At 38.1% G+C, this 24,865-nt stretch overlaps 3 protein-coding genes and 2 pseudogenes across 5 annotated transcripts in view; 4 read left to right on the top strand and 1 right to left on the bottom strand.

Annotated features, from left to right (window-relative positions):
• The window catches only part of LOC144665262 (solute carrier family 2, facilitated glucose transporter member 8-like), a 112,264-nt gene that overhangs the window by 55,535 nt on the left and 31,864 nt on the right, over window positions 1-24,865 (top strand). The gene's annotated exons all lie outside the window — the stretch shown is intronic.
• On the bottom strand, window positions 7-1,634 carry LOC144665275 (uncharacterized; annotated as a pseudogene). Its single transcript, XR_013572909.1, has 2 exons — window positions 1,271-1,634; window positions 7-1,133 (listed from the first exon to the last, which is right to left on the bottom strand). The product of XR_013572909.1 is annotated as an uncharacterized LOC144665275 (transcript).
• LOC144665391 (uncharacterized) lies at window positions 4,717-5,307 on the top strand. Its single transcript, XM_078526643.1, has one exon. The coding sequence runs from the start codon at window positions 4,726-4,728 to the stop codon at window positions 5,305-5,307; it is 582 nt and encodes a 193-aa protein (XP_078382769.1). The 5' UTR covers window positions 4,717-4,725.
• On the top strand, window positions 12,321-16,863 carry LOC144665438 (uncharacterized; annotated as a pseudogene).
• Window positions 18,443-24,020, top strand: LOC144665377 (uncharacterized). 2 transcript variants are annotated; one of them, XM_078526621.1, is made up of 2 exons: window positions 18,443-18,512; window positions 23,275-24,020. In XM_078526621.1, the coding sequence occupies exon 2, from the start codon at window positions 23,330-23,332 to the stop codon at window positions 23,984-23,986; it is 657 nt and encodes a 218-aa protein (XP_078382747.1). In that variant the 5' UTR covers window positions 18,443-18,512; window positions 23,275-23,329; the 3' UTR covers window positions 23,987-24,020. The 2 variants fall into 2 exon arrangements, with proteins under 2 accessions (XP_078382747.1, XP_078382748.1); XM_078526622.1 differs by lacking the exon at window positions 18,443-18,512 and adding an exon at window positions 19,666-19,766.

The following is a 24,865-nucleotide window of genomic DNA, read 5'->3' as shown; positions in this document are numbered from 1 at the left end:
GTTATTTTGATGCTCTATAACACGAGTTTGTTATGGGACAGAGCAATTTTGTCTGCACGTTGGACCCGCATAGATTTTCCTTTGCAACGCTTTTGGCACTCAGGGCAGTACCAAGTCTTAGATTTCGGAACTGCTTTCAACCTAAGGCAATCTAAGTGGAACCACTGATAAGGACACAGTTCATTATCGCAGCCAACCATTTGACCATGATTTCACAAGCACCAGCACCACAGCATTTGCAATGTACCAGTCCATCTGGAGATGCTCCGATCCCAGGTAAGGGTGATCTGTACTGAGGAAGAGGCCCGAATCTGTTACGCTGAAGTTATCATGGCGTTCTTTCTGGTATTTACAGTAAGCTTCCCTTGCGGTCCGCTCATGTTGACAATCCCATTTGGTTGCCTCAGTGTTGAATCGAGCCATTTCTGGATGACATATGCCCTTCACCAATGAGTGCGAAGGTTTTGATGGGTCTGTGTGGCAGGCACTCTTGAATTTTGATGCTGTAATCCGTCCTGTTCTCATGCGAAACCAGAGTCTAGAGTTTGCCTGGTCTCTTGTCTTTTCCTCAACCAGCTGTTGTTGTTTCTTTGTCACTGTTAGATTGCTGAGTACTTCTTCTGCTTTTTTAAGTAGAGTTGGGTAGTCTGCATCAGCAAGGCTACTGTCAAATAGGTTTACAAAAATTTCAGGTAGTTCCGGGCTCAGGGATTTAGGAATGTAGGCATCAGAGTGGGCAGGAATAAGAGATAGAAGTGCAGGTTTAGAATTACATTTCTTGATGTTGTTGAGAAAGTCTTTCAGTTCAGTTTCTGATGGAGCTGGAACAGATGATTCTTTGACTGTGTTAGATGTTGTGGTTGGGATCTTACCAGACTGAATGTCTTTAACTCTGGCATATGGTACGGATTTTACGGCAGAAGGAAGGACCCAATAGGCTTTTTATCTGTAACTGTCAGAGAATCCCTTTTTTTACAACCAGCTTCGATCGCCCAGAGGAGTGAGGCAACATGGGAACAGCTCTCGCCAAGGCCAGCCATGCAATCACAGTGTGCAGAAAGTACTTTGCCTGACTTTGCACAGACAACCCAGGGAGTCAGTGGCTTCTCGGACATCCTTTGTGAATGGTTAACCTAAAAATTAAAACATTACGTTACCAACTATAATCGAGCCGCGATCGATGCGAACCTAAGCTTAAACCAACACATATAATTTTCATGTGATGAGGTAAAATTTTCGAGCACGTTTGCAGACAATTAATAAGCCTTACCTTGCCGATCAGGAGACGATTTTCGCCAAATTTCCTACTAAAAACTTCTCGAACCCATCCATGTGCGAAGTTCTTGTAACAGTCCAGACTTTTATTATTCATCAGCTGTTCTTTGGTGTAAGGGCTTGCACTGAACAGAAGGTACATTCCGACATGAATGTAGGTCACGTTTGGCCAAGTATCGAAGTCATCAAGCCACTCTTTTCGTGGGATCTCGTACGGGTCTTGTCCGTTTATGTCATTTAACTTTGCAGCGTATCGCTCTCGGCATTCTTTCTGTTTTAAACTATCGAAATAGCCCGGCAAAAAACCTCGCGTGCCCGTGCCTTTGACCGCCATGTTGTCAAAACAAACACAAGGTTGTCCTCCAGTTCACAAAGTCACGGGACGTAACGTCACGTCTGAAATGGGTCTATTCATGACTGGATAAAAATATGAGTGCGTGCGCGTGTTGAAAAAAAATCCTGTTTCTTTGATATTTTGACCGATTTAAAACAACACTTAGCTTTATACGTTGATATAAATTGTAGGAAGTCTGTGAGCTTGTTTTTATTCAAATTTGAAAATTTCTGCAGCTCAGAGTAATCACAATAATATTCGGCATAAACAATCGTGTCCTTTTTAAAAACGCTTTGTTCTTACCATAAAAGCGTGGAATATAAGTATGGGTAATCAAATGGTGACGAGTGAAATTAGGAAATAATTTCACGCGCATTTTGTCAAAATGCAAGTGAAATTATTTCCTAATTTCACGAGTATAACATTTGATTTCATATTAATATTATAGGTGACAAATTACGCTTGGAATCTTAGGTTTTTGACTGGTATACATGCATCGCGAACTCCGAGCGTGAAAAGTTGAAAAGCATACATTTTGCTTAAGTTCGCAAGTTTTTTAGTCTTTGAAGAAAACCTTTGTTCGACTCCTTTCTGTTGTTGACAAAAAGTTTCAAATATAGCTGGCTAAGATAAAATTCAAGCGAAAATGTATAAAGTTTAAGCTTTAAAACGTCTTTTATCCCGGACGCCATCTTGCCGCTAACTACGTTGCCGTGATGGCAATTTTATAATTTCACATGTGAAATTATAAATTAACGTTAAAATTTCGCGCCAAAATTAAGGAGTAATTTGTCACCTATCAGGCGCGTAGGAAGGGGGGTTCAAGGGGTTCGAACGAACCCCCTTTGGAGGTCAATAATGGAGGACTGAAAACACAAACTGTTGATTTTCAGCTTTTACCTTACCCAAATTCACAAGTAGCCAATCAGAAGCGCGATCTACTGTCCTGATATCCTACGATATCAAGTCACTGACCGGATATGCCACCATATCACGGTCACTTTGAAGTAAAGAAGTGTTACTGTACGATGAATTGAAAAGAGGTTTACCAATAAAACAGAACTTCGTAATTTAAATTAAGCGATGTTTAGCGGTCGTAAAAAGAGAAAAACGTTCCCGCCAAAACTAAACTTGAGCGCGCACGCCAATTGCGCGATGTTTGCCGATGAGTACTGAGACATTCAGCCTGAAAAATGGAGTCGGAATTTCTAAATTTTTCGCTTAATTTTGATCTTGAAAATTTAGAGAATGAAACTCTAAACAAACGAGTGAAAAAAAAAAGGCAGAAGAAGAAATTGGTAAAAGTGTTGAAGACCTAGTCATACAACACAATTTGCAGTACGTACCTTGCAAGCATGGCATCAACAGAGCGATAAATATAACCGGAGTTTAGGCTGAATTTGGGTACGGTAAATACCTAATCGTACCTTTTTGGTACGGTTCGGCTGCATATCAGGCTCGTTTAATTTGGTCTCGCCATGGGTATTTTGGCTCGACTGCGTCTCGCCAAAATACGAACCATGGCTTGACCAAACTCGCCTGATATGCCGCCGAAGCGTACCAAAAAGGTACGATTAGGTATAATTAGCAAATAGTGGGGGAATGGAAAACAAACTGAGTGTTGCAGCTTTTAAATTACCCTGCAAGAAAACGCAAAAAGTATCGGGAAAGTATTAAATTGTCAGGAGAATGGGCTCTCCTCACTGGCTCTCATGGCCTCCACCCGAGGATGATGCAATTGTCAAGTTTGCTTTACAAATAGTCCTGTAGTGAATTAGTAAGTAAGTGGCCTCAATATATCCTAGTGACCTAGTATTATATGTAGTCAAAATAATCCCATCGTTGAAAAATATTTCCTTAATTAACAGGCGTTCGGGATTTGTTAAATGGAGTATCAATAGACGAAAGGCGGGGAATACAATTTCGGGGGACCCAGGTGATACGTGTATTTAGTGCATATTGACGCTTTGACGCTGCGTTTAGTACATTGACGGTGGAGCCGGGGTCTGGGGGGCTTAAGCTTTTACCCTGAGATGCCTTTGTACCACAAGTCAAGCTTTTGTAAAACGTTTAGTGTACTAAGCCGGTATGTATGTATGAATGTATCAAGTTAAAAAAACGCCGGAAATATTGTTGTTATGACTAAAAATAAGTGTTATTTTACACTCCATCGAGTTTGAAATATTGACGTGCACAATGCTGAAAATAGCATTTCCGGGCCTCTAGATTTCAAAATATTCTGGGGACATGCCCCCAGACCCCCCTAGAGGCTCACGCCTTCGGCGCTCGTATTTAATAACCCTCTAATAAATATTCCTGTCAATACGAACACCCTTCCTAAAACCTCAGCTACGCGCCTGCCTATGATATCATTATCATAATTACATCTCTCCTTTGGAAACTGATCGTGTTTTGGTCGGGACACCTTCGGAAATCTTAAAGTTTGGACTTTTCCGACAATTTTGTGGCAGAGAATACAGCGCGGATACATAACTTCATGACTTGCCACTGCAGATAGGTAAACTATGAATACTGTAGTGTGTCATAACAGAAGCGGAATTTTAAAAGAGCGCTTTTAGAAAGAGGTAGAAGGCATTCAATTAAAATTTGCGCGTTTAAACCGCCATTATATTACTTGCTGGCAAATCTTAAATTAAAAAATCCGCTTTTGTTATGACACTCTAGAGATATTGACTGATTAGTTTTTGACAAGATCAGAGTGTGCTGTCTCCTACTCGTTCCGCAAACTCTGCCACAAAATCATGTTCTTCCCAATTTGGCACTAACAAGGCTATAACATCGCCGTTAAGTCCAATTCACCAAATAAAAGATGACATACATAATCATTCATCATTTCTTTATGTCTCTGTAAAATTTGAGCTTAATCGCACCCATAACAGCGGAGAAATAAGGGTTTTAAAACATGCAGGTCTAGCGAAATTTCGCTTCATGAATTTATTCATGCTGTAGATATCCCCCGCGACCTTAAGGAGTCGTGAGTTAGCCGTAGTGAGTTGTTTGGTCTTGTATCGGCTCTTGCGTACTAACACACGAGGGCAGAACCAAAAGCTGTGACACAATCTCTTCTGGCTCAAGTCTACAACACTCAATTCAGCATGCAGTCAAAAGAAGATTTTTTCACCTCTTATTCTTGCGAGAAGGAAATCGAGAGAGCGAAGTGGTACAAAAATGACCTAGGAAAAGGAGGCTGGGAAGAACTGCACAGCGGTCCCGGTAATGTCTACTGGATTAAAACCATCCCTGGCGAAGAGGTTCCGATGAAAGTGCTGTCTTGTGTTGACATGCCATTATCGGCGGAAATGTACATGGAAGTGATTCACCCGAGAAACCTGGAAAAACGAGTCAAGTGGGATCGGACTTTTCTCAATCCGTCTTCATTCCCACTTTGGGAGAGTTCATTCGTAATGTTCATTCCACTCATGAAAGAAATCGACTGGTTCGGCAAGCAAGCTTTCATAGCGATTGACTCGTCAGGAGGTAATTTCACCGTGATTATTCCTCACGAAAAGGAGCCAAGTGAAGCGTGTAGCTTATTCCTGATTTACAACAACAAGTTCAGTGATTGGATGCCCAGCAAGAACGTCGAGACGATTATCGGAAAGAAAATTTCTGCTTCGTTCAACCAATATTTGGCAAGCATGGTCGAGGGTTACAATAAATACTTCAAAGAAAATTAACTTTTTTCTAATAAAGTTGGACTAAATGCTTGGATAAAGGACACAATAGAACTGGACTAATGTAGAAACAATGGGTATATGGCTCACTTCAGTAAGTGCATTTTTTTTATATTTAAACAACGGTCTATACCCACCCAAACTTCCTTAAAGGTGCTACGTCACGAGGATTTTGCAGATTTTTGGTCTATAAACCTGTTCTGAAATTAGAGATAGACAAGTTAACCCATGAAGAACATTATCTTTCAATAACATTAATTTGCAGAGAGAAATCAAAGCACGGCAATAAATATCAACTTTTTGAAAACGCCCGGAAAAATAAAAATAGACCATTATTTTTAGGTTTCCTTCGACACAAATATAAATTTTGGCTTTTTATATCTATGGCGTGGTCTTTTTTGTGCACTGCAATTATAATTAAAAGCGTCTCATTATCAAGATATTGAATATATTGAAAATATTGATAGTAATACTGAAAGTCACGCCTAAGACTTAAAAGCAGAAAGCTTGTTATATTTTCAAATCAGCGCCACTGGTCCCAGAGGTTTAATTTCTTTTCTTGTACTGAAGAGAAAAAGCCGCTCCTTGCTTTGTAGCCGCCTCGCCGCCATGATCAAAGGTAAAATTTGCAAATTTTTAAGAATATTTTAAGAATAAACCAGAGGCTCAGATTTTGAAAAGAATATTATTTTGAGCTAAAAATTTGTAAATACAATACGATTAAATATGCTTTTAACTGAACTGTAAAAAATCCTTTATATCTCTTAACGGCAATAAAGCCGACAAAACAATAAAAATCTGCACTAACCAAATGTTCGATGCTTATGACAGTTCGAAGAACGGTAAATCTATTTCATAATTATGTGTGATGTACATCACAAAAAAAAAAAACAGACTAAAACGGAAAATGTATCGTTGTTATAAATTCTAAAACGCAAATGTCAAACGGAATTATCTAAGAATGTTCATAAGAATATTTTCAGCCTAAAATCGGCAGAAATATAAGAATATTCAGCCTGGGTCGGAAAAACAATATTCTTATAAAATAAAAATAGCGTAGATTGGTTACCTTGGCTCCCAAACTGTTTTATGCTTCTTTCAACTACCAAACTATCTTCTTCACATCTAAGCATTTTTTTTTTTTTAATTTTAATTCATTCATTCAAACAATGTAATACAAAATGAAAAGAAAATTACATGCAAAAGGGAAAACAGAAAAAAAAAATTAAACTAATAATAACACACTGTTTATAACTAGTGGGGATACATATGAAACAAAAGCCGTCAGTAGTGACCACTGATGATTAACAAGAAACTAATACTACTTACTTAAATAAAAAGAAATTACAGCAAGGTTTACAGGCTTGGTCAAGATAAAAGTTACAGTTGAAAGGAAAGGGACGTTAATTACAATTTGACTTTACATTTAAGTTTTCTGACGGATATTGATTATTCAGTACATGTTAACAGACACACTGGAAAGACATTAAGGAGGAGCGCATTTTTCTATTTTCCATTGCAGCAACATTTTTCTCCTGAACTCTTGAAGATGGGATTTTCTTTCAAGCCTTTTACAGTTATATAAATATTGTTTAAGGTAAATGATGAACAGGTGTAATCTGTGTTTTGTTGGGGGATCAGACACCTGATATGCGGCAGTAGCGGTAATATCATTGAAAGTTATCTGTTAAAAAGAAAGCAGAGCTATGAGCTTGATTAAACCAAGCAAAAGCGTCCGACAAAACCAAACATTATGTCTAGACATAATGTTATTTATGTCGAGGCATGTTCATTTGGTAACCCGTTGGGAGGTTCCGTACCGGGTACAAGGTTTAACCAATAACATTTTAGGGCGGTGTCTGCTATGTAAAAGCAGAAACAATTGCTTAATTCTTCATTTTATTCCTCGCCAAATTTTCAGATCTTCTATATGTTGTTAGTATAATTTCCAGAGGTGAATTCAATTCTGATTGGTCGAGAAGCTCGGACTATGTCGCTATATTCACCGCGCTAGGCGGTGAATATTGCATCTAAAGAGTTTGGCTACTAAGCCATGCCACGTTTGCCATCCAGGCCAGTGAACATGGCGGCATTTGCTGAATGAAAATTTCTCTCATTTAAAAGAAATCACTCCAAATCCTGGATATTTGAAACTTTGGGAATTTTGCAAATTTACTACCAATGCTTTTGGACCGAAAATGTTTTCAAGAGATGGTTTTCAAGGCATTAGAATTGATCGTAAACATGGTGGTTTTGGAGATCGCAACGGCCATGTACTCAGTCAGATCGACTCAGTCAAAACATTATTTCTCTTCTCACTGGAGCTAGTAATTTCCAGAGGATTCCCACAATTGCTCAGAAGTCACCAACGATTAAACAAAGGTACCGGATATCTATCTTTTTCGTAGTGTCTGTTTTGTTCCGTTTTATTGCTAAAACGTGAGTGTAAATTATGATTTCAATCGATGAATTAAACTGGTTTACACGTATGCAAGCGAGCACTTCTGTTTGTTGCTTTCGTGTTTTCGCTTGTTATTTTGCAGTTTTTGATATTCACCTCTGAAAATTATACTAAAACAATTATTCGCCTCAGGCTCAGTGATTATTGTTGAATAATCCCCTCGATTTCGTCTCGGGGATTATTCAACAATAATCACTTCGCCTTCGGCGAATAATTGTTAATTATGACTTAGAGATGATTGATTTAATTAAAACTGCCACATGCGTGGCCAATTTTCTCCAAGTCATGTGTATTGATGAGTTTTAACCTTCTCAACCCTTCGAAGTATCTTATTCAAGCAAAGCTCGCGTCAAAGGTCGTTTTTTCTAGGAACATGCATCGATATAAAACCAAACAGTATGTCTAGACATAATGTTATTTATGTCGAGGCATGTTCATTTGGTAACCCGTTGGGAGGTTCCGTACCGGGTACAAGGTTTAACCATTAACATTTTAGGGCGGTGTCTGCTATGTAAAAGCAGAAACAATTGCTTAATTCTTCCTTTTATTCCTCGCCATTGAAGTGTCGAGAGCTCTAGAAAATATTTCCCTCCGCCACCCCTTTTCGCCTACCAACGGGTTTTTCTCTGTTATCAGCCGTTATTTCGAATGGTTATTTATTTCTGCTTGTTTTATTGTTGTGGTGGCGTTTTTTGGCGCCCCACGTTTACATTTTCGTATAATCTGTTCAGATCTTCTATATGTTGTTATGACTTAGAGATGATTGATTTAATTAAAACTGCCACATGCGTGGCCAATTTTCTCCAAGTCATGTGTATTGATGAGTTTTAACCTTCTCAACCCTTCGAAGTATCTTATTCAAGCAAAGCTCGCGTCAAAGGTCGTTTTTTCTAGGAACATGCATCGATATAAAAAGGATGTTGTAATGTTACAATCTAAAAAAGCGTGTTCAATCGAATCGGGATTTTGACAAAAAATGCATGTTGCGTTATCGGCTAGACCATAGTTTTTAAGTTCTTTCTTTGTAACGATTATTCTATGAAGCAGTTTGAAGGAAAACTGCCTTAGCTTGTTATCTCGTGAAGATCTATAGATGAAGGAAAATTTGTTCTTCCAATCAGAAAAGTCTTCAGGGAACTTATCTTTCCATTTTTTGATACCGGTAGGTACAATGTTGCAGTTTTCATTGAAGAGTTTATAGTAGTGTTTGCAGCGCATGTTTGCTAAATCTAAAGTTATTTCCGACCCAGCTGGAGAAAGAGCTATGATGGTCGAATACAGACTATCTGAGGACGGCTTATAGTCTTTAGCTTTCTTTTTTAAATTTGAAGGAATTGCTGCAATCAACTGAAAGTAGTGTAAATAGTTTGTCTTAATCTGAAATTTATTTTGAAATTCGCTAAAAGGCAGGAAGTTTCCGCTTGAGTCTAAGAGGTCTTGTACAAAGTAAATCCCTTGGTCAAACCAGGTTTTCCAAAATAAAGGGTTATTTTCTATAGTTATAGTCTCGTTATTCCAAAGTATATATTCGCCATACGGGAAAAGGTCTTTACCTTGTTTTAATTCCTGAAAGTAAAACAGAAGTTCTCTGTAAAAGAGAGGCATTTTTTGTCTATGGAGACAGGATTAAAATTACACCGGAGAAGAAATGACAAACCCCCATATTGTGAAAGGTAGTGATTTGGGATTGCTCAGTTTCCATACATCTTCAGAGTTACTCAATAGTCTGCTAATCCAGGCCAGGCGTAAAGATTTAACAACAGTTTCAAAGTTGACAAAATTTACACCTCCATGCTTAAGCGGTTGGTACATGACAGCTCTCTTGATTTTATCTTTTTTGTTGTTCCACAAAAAAGAGAATAACTGAGACTGAACCATTTTGATGACGTTCCCTGGGACAGAAAGCATAGATGCTGCATATATAAGTTGAGAGACACCTAGCGATTTAGCTAGAAGCGACTTTCCATAAAGGGTAAGATCTCTTGATAGCCACAAGTTTAATTTGGTTTTCATTTTCCGGATTTTTGCGAAAAAATTAGCTTCGATGTTCTTTCCTTGATTGTAAGATAAAAAGGCTCCGAGAACTTTAATCGGATCCTTGGTAGTTCTAAAATCAAGAATCTTTAAGTTACTTTGTTTCATAGATCCTAGCCACATTGCTTGAGTTTTCTTTTTATTTAATTTAAGTCCAGAGAGCGACCCGAACCAATTTAAAATTTGTAAGCAAGACTTAAGAGAAGTCGTATTGTCGGCAATAATAGTTGTGTCATCCGCAAACTGTGAAATTTTTGCAACCGTATTTTTTGGAAGTAGTATGCCTGTGCAAGTTGGGTCTTGACGGATCTTTAAACCTAGTAACTCAACCGCAAGAATAAAAAGGAAAGGACTAAGAGGACAGCCCTGTCTTACCCCCCTAGATATTTCAAAGTAATTTGTCAGGTAGCCACCATTCAATACGGCGCTTTGAGAGCCATTATAAATAGTAGAGAACCATTTGATGAAGTTTGAACCGAAGTTAAAAACTTTAAGAGTATCCAGAATAAAACTCCATTTTAAAGTGTCGAAAGCCTTTTCAAAATCGATAAATAGAAAAAATTCCAGAGAGATTCTTTTGATCTAGGTCTTCCATTAAGTCACTCATGAGTCTTATATTTTGACCTATGTATCTCCCTTTAACGAATCCCGTTTGGTCGCCATGAATCAACTTGGGTAAATATTTTTCTAGTCTCAATGCCAGAATCTTAGTCAGAATTTTGTAGTCGATGTTTAGAAGAGATATAGGTCGCCAGTTTGTCAGATCTGTCAGGTAAGTATCACCTTTAGGAAGGAGTGTTATTGTCCCTCTTCTCTGGGAGATGGATAGTATACCTTTGCTGAAAGCTTCGTTATACGAATTAAGAAGGTCGCCCCATAGAAGGTCAAAGAAAGCGACGTAAAATTCTTTTGTGAAGCCATCTTCACCTGGAGTTTTGTTTTCAGCAAAACAGTTCAGTGCATCTTTTAGTTCTTGACATGATAAACTTTGATCCAGATCCTCTTGTTCTTCCTTGCTCAATCGAGGTGTATTGATATCCTTGATGTAATCACTGAAACCTTTACTTGGCTGCGATGTTTGTATATTATCAACCTTTGAAGTATACATATTTTTATAGAAGTTTTCGATTTCCTTGTTTATCATCGTGAAATTCGAAGTGATCTCCTCATTTTCTAATTTAATCTCGCGGATACATTTTTTATCATAATTAGTCTTCTCTAAATTATAAAAATATTTGGTTGGTTTTTCACCATGTTCCAACCATTTTGTTTTTGATCTAAACATAGCCTCTTTTCCTCTGGATTCGTGAATTTTTTTCAATTCTTCTTTAGCGGTTTCGTATCTGTCAAGTATGACCTCATCTAGCACATCGCCGTTGCAAATTTTAAAGTCAAGTTCTTGTAATTCTTTCTGAAGAGATTGCTCTTTGGTCTTCTGTTCACTTCTTTTTTGTTTTGAATATTTAATGGTTGTGGAGCGGAGCTCCATTTTTATTAGTTCCCATAATAATTGCTTGTCTGAAAGCTCAGAGTATTTTGCTTGTATCAGCGGATATTTCAATTCGATAAGTACTTTATAGCTTTCGTCTTCTAACAGAGTGTTGTTAAATTTCCACAAACCGGGTCCTCTTTTGAAATCACTTTTGATTTCTAAGCACAGAAATATTGATTTATGGTCGGGAGCAATGGACGTGCGGGTTTCGGATTTGAGCACATCGAGAGACAACGCATGAGAGACAAGGAAAAAATCGATTCTTGATTTTAACTTTAAAGGTTTTGATTCATATGTAAATGTTTTAGCATTCGGATGTAAATGTCGATATATGTCAATTAGGTTAAGTTCGTCCATAAGATCAACAACGGCATTTCTGTAAGCTGTTGCTTTCCATGGTAGGCCACCGCGTTTATCTGTTTGATTAAGAGCAACATTCCAATCGCCGGAGGCAATAAGTCTAGAGGTATCTGACTTTGATATAATGTATTCGGTTAAATTTTGAATGAACCTTTCTTGTTCGCGGTAGTCATTCGGAGCATAAATATTAACGACAAAAAAGGGCAGCTCGTCGATTGTAATTTTTGCAATTATATATCGCCCCTGGGGATCGGTTTGGATATTGCAAAGCTGAAAGGTTGAATTGGGATTTAGTAACATGCACACACCTTTTGAGTGTGCAGTCCCGTGAGAAAAAATCATTTGTCCGCCCCACTCCAGGGACCACACCTGTTCATCATTAGATTGGGAGTAAGTTTCCTGAAGACAATACAAGGTTGCCTTTTGTGATTTCAAATAGGAAAATATCGCTCCTCTTTTGTTCTGATTTCGTAATCCTCTCACATTTAGAGAAATGATTTTAAATTTACGTGACATTTCTGTGTTTTAAATTTCCATTGCAAATTTCTGCGATGAACATCTATTTTGCCATGAAGAAGAAATAACGCTGAAAAGTCAGCAATCCATAATTTAATAAACAACGCACAGCGCTGCCCACCGAAAAAGCACAGCTCATTCATTTGGTTCTGTCCTCGTCACCGGAACACATGAGCCGATACAAAAAACCAAACAATACACTACAGCTAATCAGTGACTCCTAAACAAAGACTTATATACAGTGGATATATTCCCTTAGGTTACTAAATACCTTTTTGGAATAGAATAGTTCTATTATATGTGTGCTAAGCTTGTGTGCTAAAACCATCAAAGACAGTGGCTATATGGTTAATTTATAGTTGGTTCCATTTGTTATTATGCAAATATTCTTTATTTCATATGCGCGTCTACCGGTACCGCGTCTATCCATTGTTTTTTTCTTTGTTAAGGAGTCATGAGTTAGCCGTAGTGTATTGTGTGGTCTTGTATCGGCTCTTGTGTACTGGTACACGAGAGAAGAACCAGCAGCCGTACGTGACACAATCTCTTCTGCCTTGAGTCTGCAACATTTAAATGAGCATGCAGTCAAAAGAAGACTTTTTCACCTCTTTTTCGTACGAGAAGGAAATTGAGAGAGCCAAGTGGTACAACTCAGAGACTCAAAGGACAGTACAGAATGCAATATGGCCAATCAATCGACAGCATGATAATAATTTTCCAGGGTAATTTCGCTTGAGAATAAGTCAAATGAGTTCACCTTTCAGTTCAGTATAGAAGCAGCAAACGTGATATTTGTGCTTTTCGTGCAAAGGTTTGTAACATGATACCTTTGTTTTTCTCTTAGACTGCTATGATGCGTTTAAATCTAATTAAATTAACGCCACGGATTCTACAAGAATCATACCGCATTGTTCCCTTCAGCATTTAGAAAAAGACCTAAAAAATGACAAATTTTCAGAACAGTGCACGAGCAGAGAACAAACTATTAATTACAAAGTATAAAATGGCGAAATTGCGACTTTCCCCTCGAAATTGTCGCTAAAAATTGCGGCTTTTCCCCCGAAATTGTCGTTAAAGCATTTCGTGCGCCAGATCATGCTCTCGCCACGGTCTGGTGAACACGTCACACGTCACACGCTCACTCAAGCATGAAGCCGAGAAGCACGTAGTGTGAAGATTTCTTTCAAGAAATGTGGGAACCGTCACGAAAGCATGTTCAAACACTAAATTTAAAAGCGGCAGAGGTTTTACAAAATAAAACGGAGGTTAGTTCAACCGATGGAGAACAAATCAAAGGAAAGGAACTGACGGATGTAACATGATATTGTTGTTTTTCTCGCAGATCGCTGTGATGCCTTAAGTCTAATTAATTAAATTACGCCACGGATTCTACAGGAATTCAACCGCATTGAAAAGCACACCACGTTAGGCTTTTATACAAAATTTCTAAACACGTCCCTGTTATTTTAATTTTCGATAGCTTGAATTTCAGTTTGATATCGAAACAGCAAACGAGATACTTTTGTTTTTGTCAAAAACATGTAACATACTTTTGTTTTTGTCGAAAACGGATGTAACATGATGATATGGTAACGTGATTTATTTTCTGCAAACAAGGCGACATTGATTATAACACAGATATTATCAATTAATTATGATACTAGATCACCTTTTCTAAGAAAACAGCGTTGCCATATCAAGAATTATTTCACATGAACTGCTATGACGCCTTAGTGTCTAATTCAATTAATTTGTGGTTTTAACTTGGGGCCACGGAGTCTACACGAATCCTTCTGCAGAAGAAAAACGCAATGTTCGTGATGTAGACTGATCTGCGCATGCGTTTAGCGCAAAGTATTTTTTCCAGAAAGAATTGTACCACAAGGAGAGCATAGTGCTTTCTGAAACAAATATATACCTTGAGTTCTTCAATTGTAAGTATAGTAATGTACTCCCCGATTTACCAAGGGCACATGGTCAGGTGCTCTCCATCCCCTCCCCCTTTACAGAAATAATTAATTAATTGATATTAATTAATTAATTAATTGGTGATTAAAAGTTTACACCGCGGTAGCGGTTTAGTGGTTTAGGGGTTTAGCAAACGCCAACCCACCAAACCATCACAATAGTGCATTCTGCACTAAAAATGACCTGGAAAAATCTCGATGATTTGGTAAGTGCAGAATGCAATATGGAACAATTGAAAGTATGATGTTTTATATATGTTCGTGTTTATTTGCTTTACTTTACTTTCGGAAAAACTGTTCACAGGCTACTTGTATTCTTTCCTGGGTGTTCCTTACGTTAATCTTTGCAAACGTAACACGACACTTTCGTTCGTTTGTAACAAAATACTTTTGTTTTCCTTGAAAATGCCGTAACATGAAACTCTTGTTTTTTGTTTGTTTTACGGCGACATCGATGACATTTGTTTAATTTAATTAAGTTACGGTTTAAACTGCACGAAAGACGATTCTCAAAACTAAAGAACAAATCTAATCAAAAAACATCTTTTTCGAAAGGGTTTTTAAAACGCAGTACAGCTAGGATATTTGTTTCCTGGATATCAGGTGTTCACGCCGAAAATCCCGGTGCAAGTTTTTGCATACCTAATTACGATTTACGAAAGCGCTGTGAACACGTCACACGCTCACTCAAGCATGAAGCCGAGAAGCACGTAGTGTGAAGATTTCTTTCAAGAAATGTCGGAACCGTCACGAAAGCATGTTCAAACACTAAAGCGGCAGAGGTTTTACAAAATAAAACGGAGGTTAGTTCAACCGATGGAGAACAAATAAAAGGAAAGGAAGTGACGGATGTAACATGATATTGTTGTTTTTTTCTCGCAGATCGCTGTGATGCCTTTTAAGTCTAATTAAATTAACGCCACGGATTCTACAGGAATTCAACCGCATTGAAAAGCACACCACGTTAGGCTTTAATACAAAATTTCTAAACACGTCACTGTTATTTTAATTTTCGATAGCTTGAATTTCAGTTTGTTATTGAAACAGCAAACGAGATACTTTTGTTTTTGTCAAAAACATGTAACATACTTTTGTTTTTGTCAAAAACGGATGTAACATGATGTTTATGGTAACGTGATTTATTTTCTGCAAAGAAGGCGACATTGATTATAACACAGATGTTATCAGGTTATCAATTAATTATGAGATGCTAGATCACCTTTTCTAAGAAAACAGCATTGCCATATCAAGAAATATTTCACATGATCTGCTATGACGCCTTACTGTCTAATTCAATTAATTTGTGGTTTTAACTTGGGGCCACGGAGTCTACACGAATCCTTCTGCAGAAGAAAAACGCAATGTTCGTGATGAAGACTGATCTGCGCATGCGTTTAGCACAAAGTATTTTTTCCAGAAAGAATTGTACCACAAGGAGAGCATAGTGCTTTCTGAAACAAATATATACCTTGAGTTCTTCAATTGTAAGTATCGTAATGGACTCCCCGATTTACCAAGGGCACACGGTCAGGTGCTCTCCATCCCCTCCCCCCTTTACAGAAATAATTAATTAATTGATATTAATTAATTAATTGGTGATTAAAAGTTTACACCGCGTTAGCGGTTTAGTGGCTTAGTGGTTTAGTGGTTTAGGGGTTTAGCAAACGCCAACCCACCAAACCATCACAATAGTGCATTCTGCACTAAAAAGGCGGCTGGAATGAAGCACACAGAGGTCCCGGTAATGAATACTGGATTAAAACCTTCCCCGAGGAAGAGGTCCCGATAAAAGTGCTGTCTTGGGTTGACATGCCAATATCGGCGGAAATGTACATGGAAATGATGCACCCAAGAAATCAAGATAAACGAGACAAGTGGGATCGAGCTTACCTGGACCACGAAATCCTGGAGACTTATCCAGACAATCAGGGGGTCGTAAAATTCATGCGCTATCCAGCTTCATTCCCACTTTGGGATCGCTCATTCGTCTTGTTCTGTCCGCCTACAAAAGAAATCGACTGGTTGGGCAAACGAGCTTTACTCTTGATTCTAAAGGATGCCTGGCACCCGTCCAAACCCGAGGGAGCTGATGGTCTTGTCAGAGCGACTAACGGAGGAAATTTCAGCGTGATTATCCCTGATGAAACTCAACCAAACGTGGCGTGCAGGCTGTTCAGTCTTTCCAACAACAACTTCAATGGATGGCTGCCAAAAAAGCACATCGAGTGGATTGTCGGAAGGAAACTTGCTGCTTCGTTTAACGAGTTTTTGGCAAATATGATCGAGGGTTACAAGAAATACTTTAAAGAAAATTAACTTTTTTTCACTAAATTGGAACTGAATGCTTAGATTAAGTACTTGTAACTACTGAATGGAAGTTGAGCAGTATAGAGGCAAGGCAATATGTTTCACTTCAGTAACTGAGATAAAAGCATTGAAGTCTGTCCACAAACGTTTCCTTTTTTCTAGCTAGCGAATATGTATATTGTAATATATCTCGTCTTTATAATCTTTACCTGTGGCATGTAGCACGAGGCCTTGAAGTTGCAATCCAATACGGCGCCAGGTGGGCCCGTAGAAAAGAAAATTTGTAAATGAATTATACAAAACCACAAGTTTCTCTTGACTAGAAATCGTGCGATCACAGGTAGCTAGCTCTATGAGTAATTAATTGTTGACCTTTGTTAGGTCAATGACAATTTGACAGATCATGACAATTTTTGAACAAGAAAAAAGGTCACTTTAAGGGGTCATGAATGGTCTATCAAAATTTTGCAGTGCTCGCAAAATTAGGCTTCTGCTCGGAATACTCGTTTGCTCATGCTCGCATAAATTTACAAGTGCTCACATGCTCAGTTTTTAGTAGACTGAGGTAGATTTTGAAAAGTGCTCGTTGCTCGCAATGCTAACTTTTGTCAATGCTCGTGCTCGCAAAGAAAAACGTTGTGCTCGCATGCTCGCAAATGCTCGCAAAGACCATTCAATACCCCTACTTCATGTTTTAAAGTTGCACGACCTTTACATTTTATAGTTACTATTTTGTGTCTAACAAATCAGCACTAAAACGTTTAAAAAGTCCATCATATTTCTTTGAAATGTACCCTAACTGACCTATAGATTGTAATAACCTCCCTTGCTTTAATAAGCTCCCTTCTCTATTTAGCACGCCCCCCTGCCCTCCCCTTCCCCCCTAAAAAAGAGAACTTGAAAAAGTATAAGCCCTAGGGGCTTTAAAAAAGACCTCATTCAGAGATAATAGGGACCTTAAGATACGAGGACGGGAAGGCCAGGACGGCAACGGCAGTGGACGCGGGAAACTCTCGAGGGCCCCGTCATGTCGCCAAAGACAAAATGCTTAAGGTATGTATTTTCGTATAGGACGGCGACGTCAATAATTTAAGCTTTATAAAAGCACTTTAGAAAACTAATCCTTTCGAGATGGTAGAAATCATTTCCTATTAAACTTAATCGATTATGAACAGAAGACGCTGAATTTGTTCTCAGTCTCAGTCAGATTTATATAAAGCAAACATCTCAGTGTTCAGAACAGTCAGAATTTCTGTATCAAGAATGTAATACAAAAACACTGTACGAAACGATCTGACCTGGTTCAGATTAGTGACCTGGAAAAAAGGGTACAATCCTATTCTCAACTTTAGCAGTGGCCTTGCTTTTTTCCAAGAATCCTGTAGAGAATCCTGACTTCGTGCAAATGTTCAATTTCTATCTGCAATTGTATTTACAAGAATTTGTATATAAACAAACATCACATCGAGTTCAGGCCGAGTATTGTAATAACACTGAATGACACAACAAAATCAATTTTATTGTATTTGCTCGATAGATGCTTTCAGTGCACTCGTTCGTACATAATTTTCTCAACTGTACTTACACTGATTTATGCTCTGCATGTTTCCTTTTCCTCTTGAACACTCGTGATACACTGCGTGATAGCGAGTGAAACTCAAATGATCAGACCAAAAATATTCTCATATTTTGTCGAATTTCGACGTGTTTCTACGCCACAATCTCGAAAAATGCAAACTAAATAAACATTCTCGTCAGTATAGCCGAAAATAACGTCGATTAGAACATTTGCCAAGCCAAAACAAGCGTAAAATACTCACGTTCTCGATACGACGGCAAATCGGGTGAAATGCCGTCCTCGACGAGACGAGGACGGCAGGGAGGTGAGTCGAGAGTTCTCGTGCGCATGCCTGGTTGTCTAAACTTACTTCCGGTAGCCGTCCTAGCTCGTCCCGTCCTGGTATCTTAAGGTCCCTAATTACGGTAGCTACCACGCTTAGTGTTCACTGACGTTTGTTCATATTCATCGTCCATCGCATCGAAGTTTAATTTTTTCCTGAAGCGGATCAAGGTACTGTTTAACGCACAATTTCTCTTTGATTCTAATAAGATTAACTTGAGTTAAAAATTTTAGAGTAAATGTGAGCGTGAAAATTGAACAACAGTTGGAAACAGTATAAAACAAATTTAATTATATCAAAAAGTTAGCCTATCGGCAAGCAATCGGTGTAAAAACCTGTGAAGTTCTTTTTATCCATTGTCTTCACTGTCGCTAGTTTCACTTCAAAAAACTCAGGAGCCTAAAGACATCTGGAATCTACAAATAGTGGTCCAATTTGGTTAAAAATCACCACGCAAGTAAAGTGAAGCGATAAACAAGTGATATTATTGTGATGCCATTAGGACTTTATTTAGATCCAACTTGAAAAAAGTCAGGCTGATTTTTTCAAGTTTTGTCCTTGTGGACTAGAAAAACACCTAAAAATTATTATGAATCCCTTCTTTCTTCAACGGCAATTTACTTTATATCTCCATCTTGAATTGATGTACTTGATGCATTCCATGTACGAGAAGACATATTCGCCAATTTTAGTATTTTTTTACCGAAGAGCATTAAAATCCCCGTGACAGTGTCCCTTAAATGTTCCTGGTGAGTTTGGCCCTTATTTAGACCGAAGAAGAGTCCAACGTGCTGGTTTTCACTAGCACAAGCAGTAAGCACAAGCATAAGCACACACAGTGACATAACCATAAGGCGCATAAGCAGAACGAACTCACTCGTTCCTCTTATTCTGTCCTGCTAGCTGTAAGCACAAGAAGAAGGAACAATTTTGTTTTCTTGTGTTTATACTTATGCTTAATTCTAATACTGATTATGTTAGATTTAATCTCTAGCATCAAGGTTAGTTTTTAGTTAGTTTTGGTAAATATATTTAGAACGCAAACCTCTTGAATAAATAATCGGTCCTCAATATCATATGTAAATTTTTTGCTGTTCCGATCTTTGAATTTTAATTTTGTTAAGAGATCAATTTAGTGACGCATGAAATAATTCTTTTGTTTAATTGGAACATTAAAATAGCAACAACAACAACGTTTGTAAAGTGATGTCTTTCCCCAAGGTGGTTGAGGAGTCGGAAGGGGAGGGTCCTATCACAAATCAAGAGCCCATTTTCCTTTAATCACGAATCACGCATATTTTTAGACCATTTCACGAATCACGTATTCAGTATACACTGTTGAAGGGTCTAAGCTTTGTGTCCCTTGGCCATTCGTTATATCGAGGTTTCACTGTATTTCATTCATGATCATATACTAATATACGGTAAGTAAAAACTGAAATCGTTTACATAGACTGTTAGGGTCACGGGTTTGCATGTCTCCCGTCTGAAGTTTAAAGTTTGTCATGTCGCAGCTTGGAATGGCTTTCCATGTCGCTGTCGGAACTTCGTCACTTTCGTCTAAAGATCTATAAAGAACAGGAGTTTTTCAGCTTTTTTAGAAAGGCAATTGATGTATTTCTCGCCAATTGAAAACGACGTCAGGGGCACCCAAGGAGACGATTTTACTAAAAGGTGTCGGAACAACGTTTAAACGTTATAGGTGTCCTTTTTGTGCGATTTAAAGGCCTATTTTTAAACGCTAAGAAAAGTATATCTTTTCGGATACACTAGCGGAACTTTAAAACTTTAGAAAATTTTAGGGAACGAAATATTATTAACCGAATTTACAAGCCACTGTTACCTTCTCGAAAATCGCAGCTGGCCTTTTTTCGTACCCAAAACGACATTTTTCTCTTTCCGAAAACAACAGGCATTACTTTGCCCATGTCACGAAAGTTTGAGCTAAAAAAATTTTCCAGCGTTTCATCACACTTTTAATCCGAAAACCGTAGGAGATTATAGGTCTTCCGAACAGATATTCTGACGACGTGACCAACTTAGGTAAAGAGCAGGAGTTTCTCAGGCACTTTAATATCGTAGTTAAAACGGTTTCAATTTCTCGATTAATAAAATTAAAGCGACGTGACTCTGAACTAAGTACACAGAGCAGGAGTTTCTTGTGCATTTTGAAAGAGGCATGAAAGCTAATTTAATTTTATGACAGATTGACAAAGTTTAAACGACGTACGTGACTAACTTAAGCAGCTTAAGTACACAAGAGCAGGAGTTTCTCTTACCCTTAGGGCACTTCATTTTTGACTGATGAAAAATTCATCTACTGACAACATCGCTAAAAATATTTTTCCACCCACTGGAAATCTCGACTGATCATATTTTTCCGAGTTACTAAAGTTTGACTTCAAGGGACCGCTATTGTTGGACTGCAACCCGATCGGTTTCAAGTATTCATCGTCAATTGTTTAAAGGTGGGTTTGATTCTCGCTCGGCTGGAATGACTTCCTGGGCTGATGTGTCCTATTTGCTTATACTTTGTTATGCTTAATCAGAAGGTTGTACGTTAGTTGGTTGCCAGATTAAAGCAGCTATATTCCTGCTCTTACTGAGACAAACTGAAAATATATAATTAATGCAAAGCATCCTTACATACGCGTTGAATTAAGTGGCAATTTATTTAAGTCTTATCTTTGCCATCTAAATTATTTGTCCTATATCACTGTTTTAAACAAATAATTTATGATGACAAGCTTTAAAACGTCGTTTCGCTTGTTGGAATTTACCCTATAAACAGGGTTTCCTTAAACATCGTTGAAAAATGGAAGTTATGAAGAAAAAAAATGCAAATTAGAGTGTTATAAATAATTACCAGGCGCATATATAATCGCCCCGATCGCAAGAAAACTTTTTGTAGTGACAGAGGCGATAGAAACGATCGGGGCGATTATATGTGTACCTGGCTTATTAGTGCAAGGCCAAACATGCAAATTGGAAAGGAACAAAGCAACAGGTATGTTACTGTGCACGAATATTTTTAAGTACTGAGTTAAGAAATTCTAACCCCTGCCAAGCGTCGAATAACCTTTTTTCAATAATCACCTCTAGCCATCTTCAAAACCAGCAAGGAAACCGTCATTTTTTTTGCCGATAATGTTTTCCGTGATGTTGAATATATAGCCTGTCAAGGAGTCACTATTTGTGTGCACTGATGTGTATCATAAAAATACATAAACCGTGCTGTTGGTGATAAAACGTTTTGGTTGCCTGCAAAGCAGTCAATTCCTTTTCAAGCACGCGGAGCGAACGAAAGAATTTGCGAGCGAGCGAGTGAACGAGTGCGCCTGTGGAGCCTAAAAAATGAGGAGAAGCAAAGAGGGAACTTTATGTTAATTCTTTTTTAACCGTTCCGATCTTTCGATTAATTTAGATTCTGTTTATTTACCCGGCAAACAAAGAACTCGGAGTTTTTTTTTTTTCATGTTTAACTGGCTGGCAAAGTTTCAGTTCCACACGGCTCAGTATCCGGAGGCTAATTATACAAATTTCTTCACTAATTGCTATCATAAATATTTTTGGATGTTAAAAAAGCTTCCTAGAATTGGTCTTTACGGCTGTGTATTTGTAATAAAATGAAGAAATATTTTTGCATCGTTAAAGTTTGTCTTTATAAGGATTTTTCGGCGATTAGAGTGTGCGAGAGCAGTTTTCAGGTGAGTTTTATGGGTTCAAGTTTTCGACTCGTTTCTAGCATATGATTGATTTACGCAAGGCATGCAACTTAATTTTGAGCGACAAATGTTGCCACTGAATGTTGAAATATACCATTCAACATGTTAAACGTTGTTGAACGGAATAGAACCTGAGTCTATTCCGTTCAATAAGTTGAAACATTTGTTGTCGCAACATTTGCTGCTCCAAATGTTGAACAGAATATCATGGAACTTACGGAGCAGGTCCGCGGGCGCGTTGCGCAGTCACGGGCGCGTAATTTAAGGAAAGTGCCTAAACCTATACATCACGATCTGTGACTGATGTTTTTCAAAACATGATGTCCCTATTACCATCTTTATTATTTACTACAACTTGATGATTTCAACATTGCTGATCCTAGCAGTATCATTGCTGATCCTAGCAGTATGCAGGACGCGTGTCACATATCAACTTAGTAAATGGCCCAGCTCACAACGAGTCTCTCGTATCTCAGTTGGTTAGAGCGCCCAACCGGTATCTGGGAGGCCATGGATTCGATTTCCGTCGGGGACTCAGAATTTTTCTTTGTCCCATGCTCATGTCATGTTGAAATATCTCATCTTTACTTTAGTTTTAGTTTAGATTGAGAAGATATATCAAACACGTAAAGGGATTGTGTCGCGGCTGAGTTAAATTTAGTTCTACTAAATACTCGCTATGAAACCTAATGTTTACGAAGAAATTACTTGTATGGATCTAAATGAAAAACCATAGTTTCATTACAACCAAATAATGTCTCCAGGGCGTTATAATTTAAAGTTACAAGAAAACGGGATTAACTTTGAAAACTGTTCAGCCTGAATCCATAAAACTGAAAATGTTTCAATCTTCTTCACTTTTGGCCATCCGTACCTTCTTTTATTGATTTGCTGTGGCATTCAAATGTTCCTTTACCTTTTTTAAGCGGTTATTTTTATATTTTACCGAGTTTGGTTGCCATTTCCTATGCCTAAATTTATTTAAATCCATGACACAGATCTTTTAACGGAGTGTTTCCATTTCTAAACACCTCGAAGTTCGTCAAAAATACGCCACAACACATCGTATTTTCAAGTCTCTTCTCGGTGTTTGGAAATATGATAAAACACTGTCTCCAGTGTTTGCTTATTTCATCAAAAACCCTGCCGCGAGGGCCATGTGTTTAGTTGATCTCTATTTCTAATGCAAACTTTCCTTAATTCACAGAGTCTTCAAGGTCACACCTACAGCCTTTTCTGCCCTGAGTAACACTCAAATAAGCATGCAGTCAAACGAAAACTTTTTCACCTCTTTTTCGTACGAAAAGGAAATTGAGAGAGCCAAGTGGTACAAAAATGGTCCCGGTAATGTATACTGGATTAAAACCTTCCCTGACGAAGAGGTCCTGATTAAAGTGCTGTCTTGGGTTGACATGCCAATATCGGCGGAAATGTACATGGAAATGATGCACCCAAGAAATCAAGACAAACGAGACAAGTGGGATCGAGCTTTCTTAGACCAAGAAATCCTGGAAACGTATTCAGACAATCAGGGTGTTGTTAAATTCATGCGTTCTCCGTCTTCGTTCCCTCTTTCCGATCGTTCATTCGTTTTATTCTGTCCACCTACCAAAGAAATCGACTGGTTCGGCAAGCGCGCTTTCATCCAGGTTCAAAAAAACGCCTGGCATCCATCCAAACCCGAGGGAGCTGATGGTCTCGTCAGACCGACTAACGGAGGTAATTTAAGCGTGATTATCCCTGACGAAACTCAACCAAACGTGGCGTGCAGGCTGTTCAGTCTTTCCCAGAATAACTACAATGGATGCCTGCCAAAAAAGCACATCGAGAGGATCCTAGGAAGGAAAGTTCCTGCTTCGTTTAACCAGATGTTGGCAAGCATGATCGAGGGCTACAAAAAATACTTTAAAGAAAATTAAAAAAAATTAAGACATAATATTTTTGCCCCTTTTTTAGCAACATCTCCTCTCTGGGAAAATTTAATTTGGGCCATGTTATTGCATTTAGACATTACGACTTTTGAATGGACTTTTGAATGGACAAAATCAATATGCACTGTAAGTATCTTTGTTCGGTTATATAGCTTATCATTTTTCTCTTTTAATAAAAAACAAAAATAAATGATTTAAGCATAATGTGTGTTAATTATTTCGATAACAGGCATAATAAAATTCGTCTTATCTATAGAAACAATAAATGGCATGCTGTAATTTATGTTGAGAAGACCCAGGGGCGGGTCCAGGAGGTGGGGCTGGGGTGAATTGGTTAGCTAGTCACCCCTTAACATCCAACAGAAAATTAAAACAAACACTCTAAAATAGAGAAAAAGGACAATTTCACCGGGAAAGGTATAAAAGTATTTGCTAAAATCCAACCTTTTTCTCTCCCTCTGGGGTTAAAATAAAATAGTAACAGGAGCCATTATTACTCAAGCTTCGTCTCGAGTCGGGTCGCCAAATGGGAGGGGGGGGCCATAGCAGAGTCGCTGGTCGCCGTGTTTAACAACATGTGTTCAAGACTCGGTCCAGTCATCTGCGGCTAATACAACCACAGGTGACCATAGCGTACTATAAGAGATCATAAGAGTTTTTTATGGGTTTGAATTAAAGTTGAAATATTTTTTCTACCTTCAAAAAGCTATAATAAAACTTAAAATCTTACCTGGTTTCACTTTTTTGTCTTTCAAGTATTTTAGAAAGCCATACGCGCGATTTTTGTTTCATCGGTCTATCGCATACTAAAAGAAAGACAAAGTTGGAAGGGAAATTTGAAAAGCGTACTCATACCTCAAAAACTCT

The sequence above is a fragment of the Oculina patagonica genome, chromosome 9 (genome assembly GCF_052425735.1).
Source record: "Oculina patagonica isolate OP01 chromosome 9, crgOcupat, whole genome shotgun sequence".
NCBI lineage: Eukaryota > Metazoa > Cnidaria > Anthozoa > Scleractinia > Oculinidae > Oculina > Oculina patagonica.
Note: the sequence above shows the minus strand (reverse complement) of the source record. Positions and strands in the feature narration are given on the sequence as shown.

What these genes read in the sequence shown, in the direction of transcription:
- LOC144665391 (XM_078526643.1), top strand. Translation starts at nt 4,726, where the DNA reads ATGCAGTCAAAAGAAGATTTTTTCACCTCTTATTCTTGCGAGAAGGAA.
- LOC144665377 (XM_078526621.1), top strand. Translation starts at nt 23,330, where the DNA reads ATGCAGTCAAACGAAAACTTTTTCACCTCTTTTTCGTACGAAAAGGAA.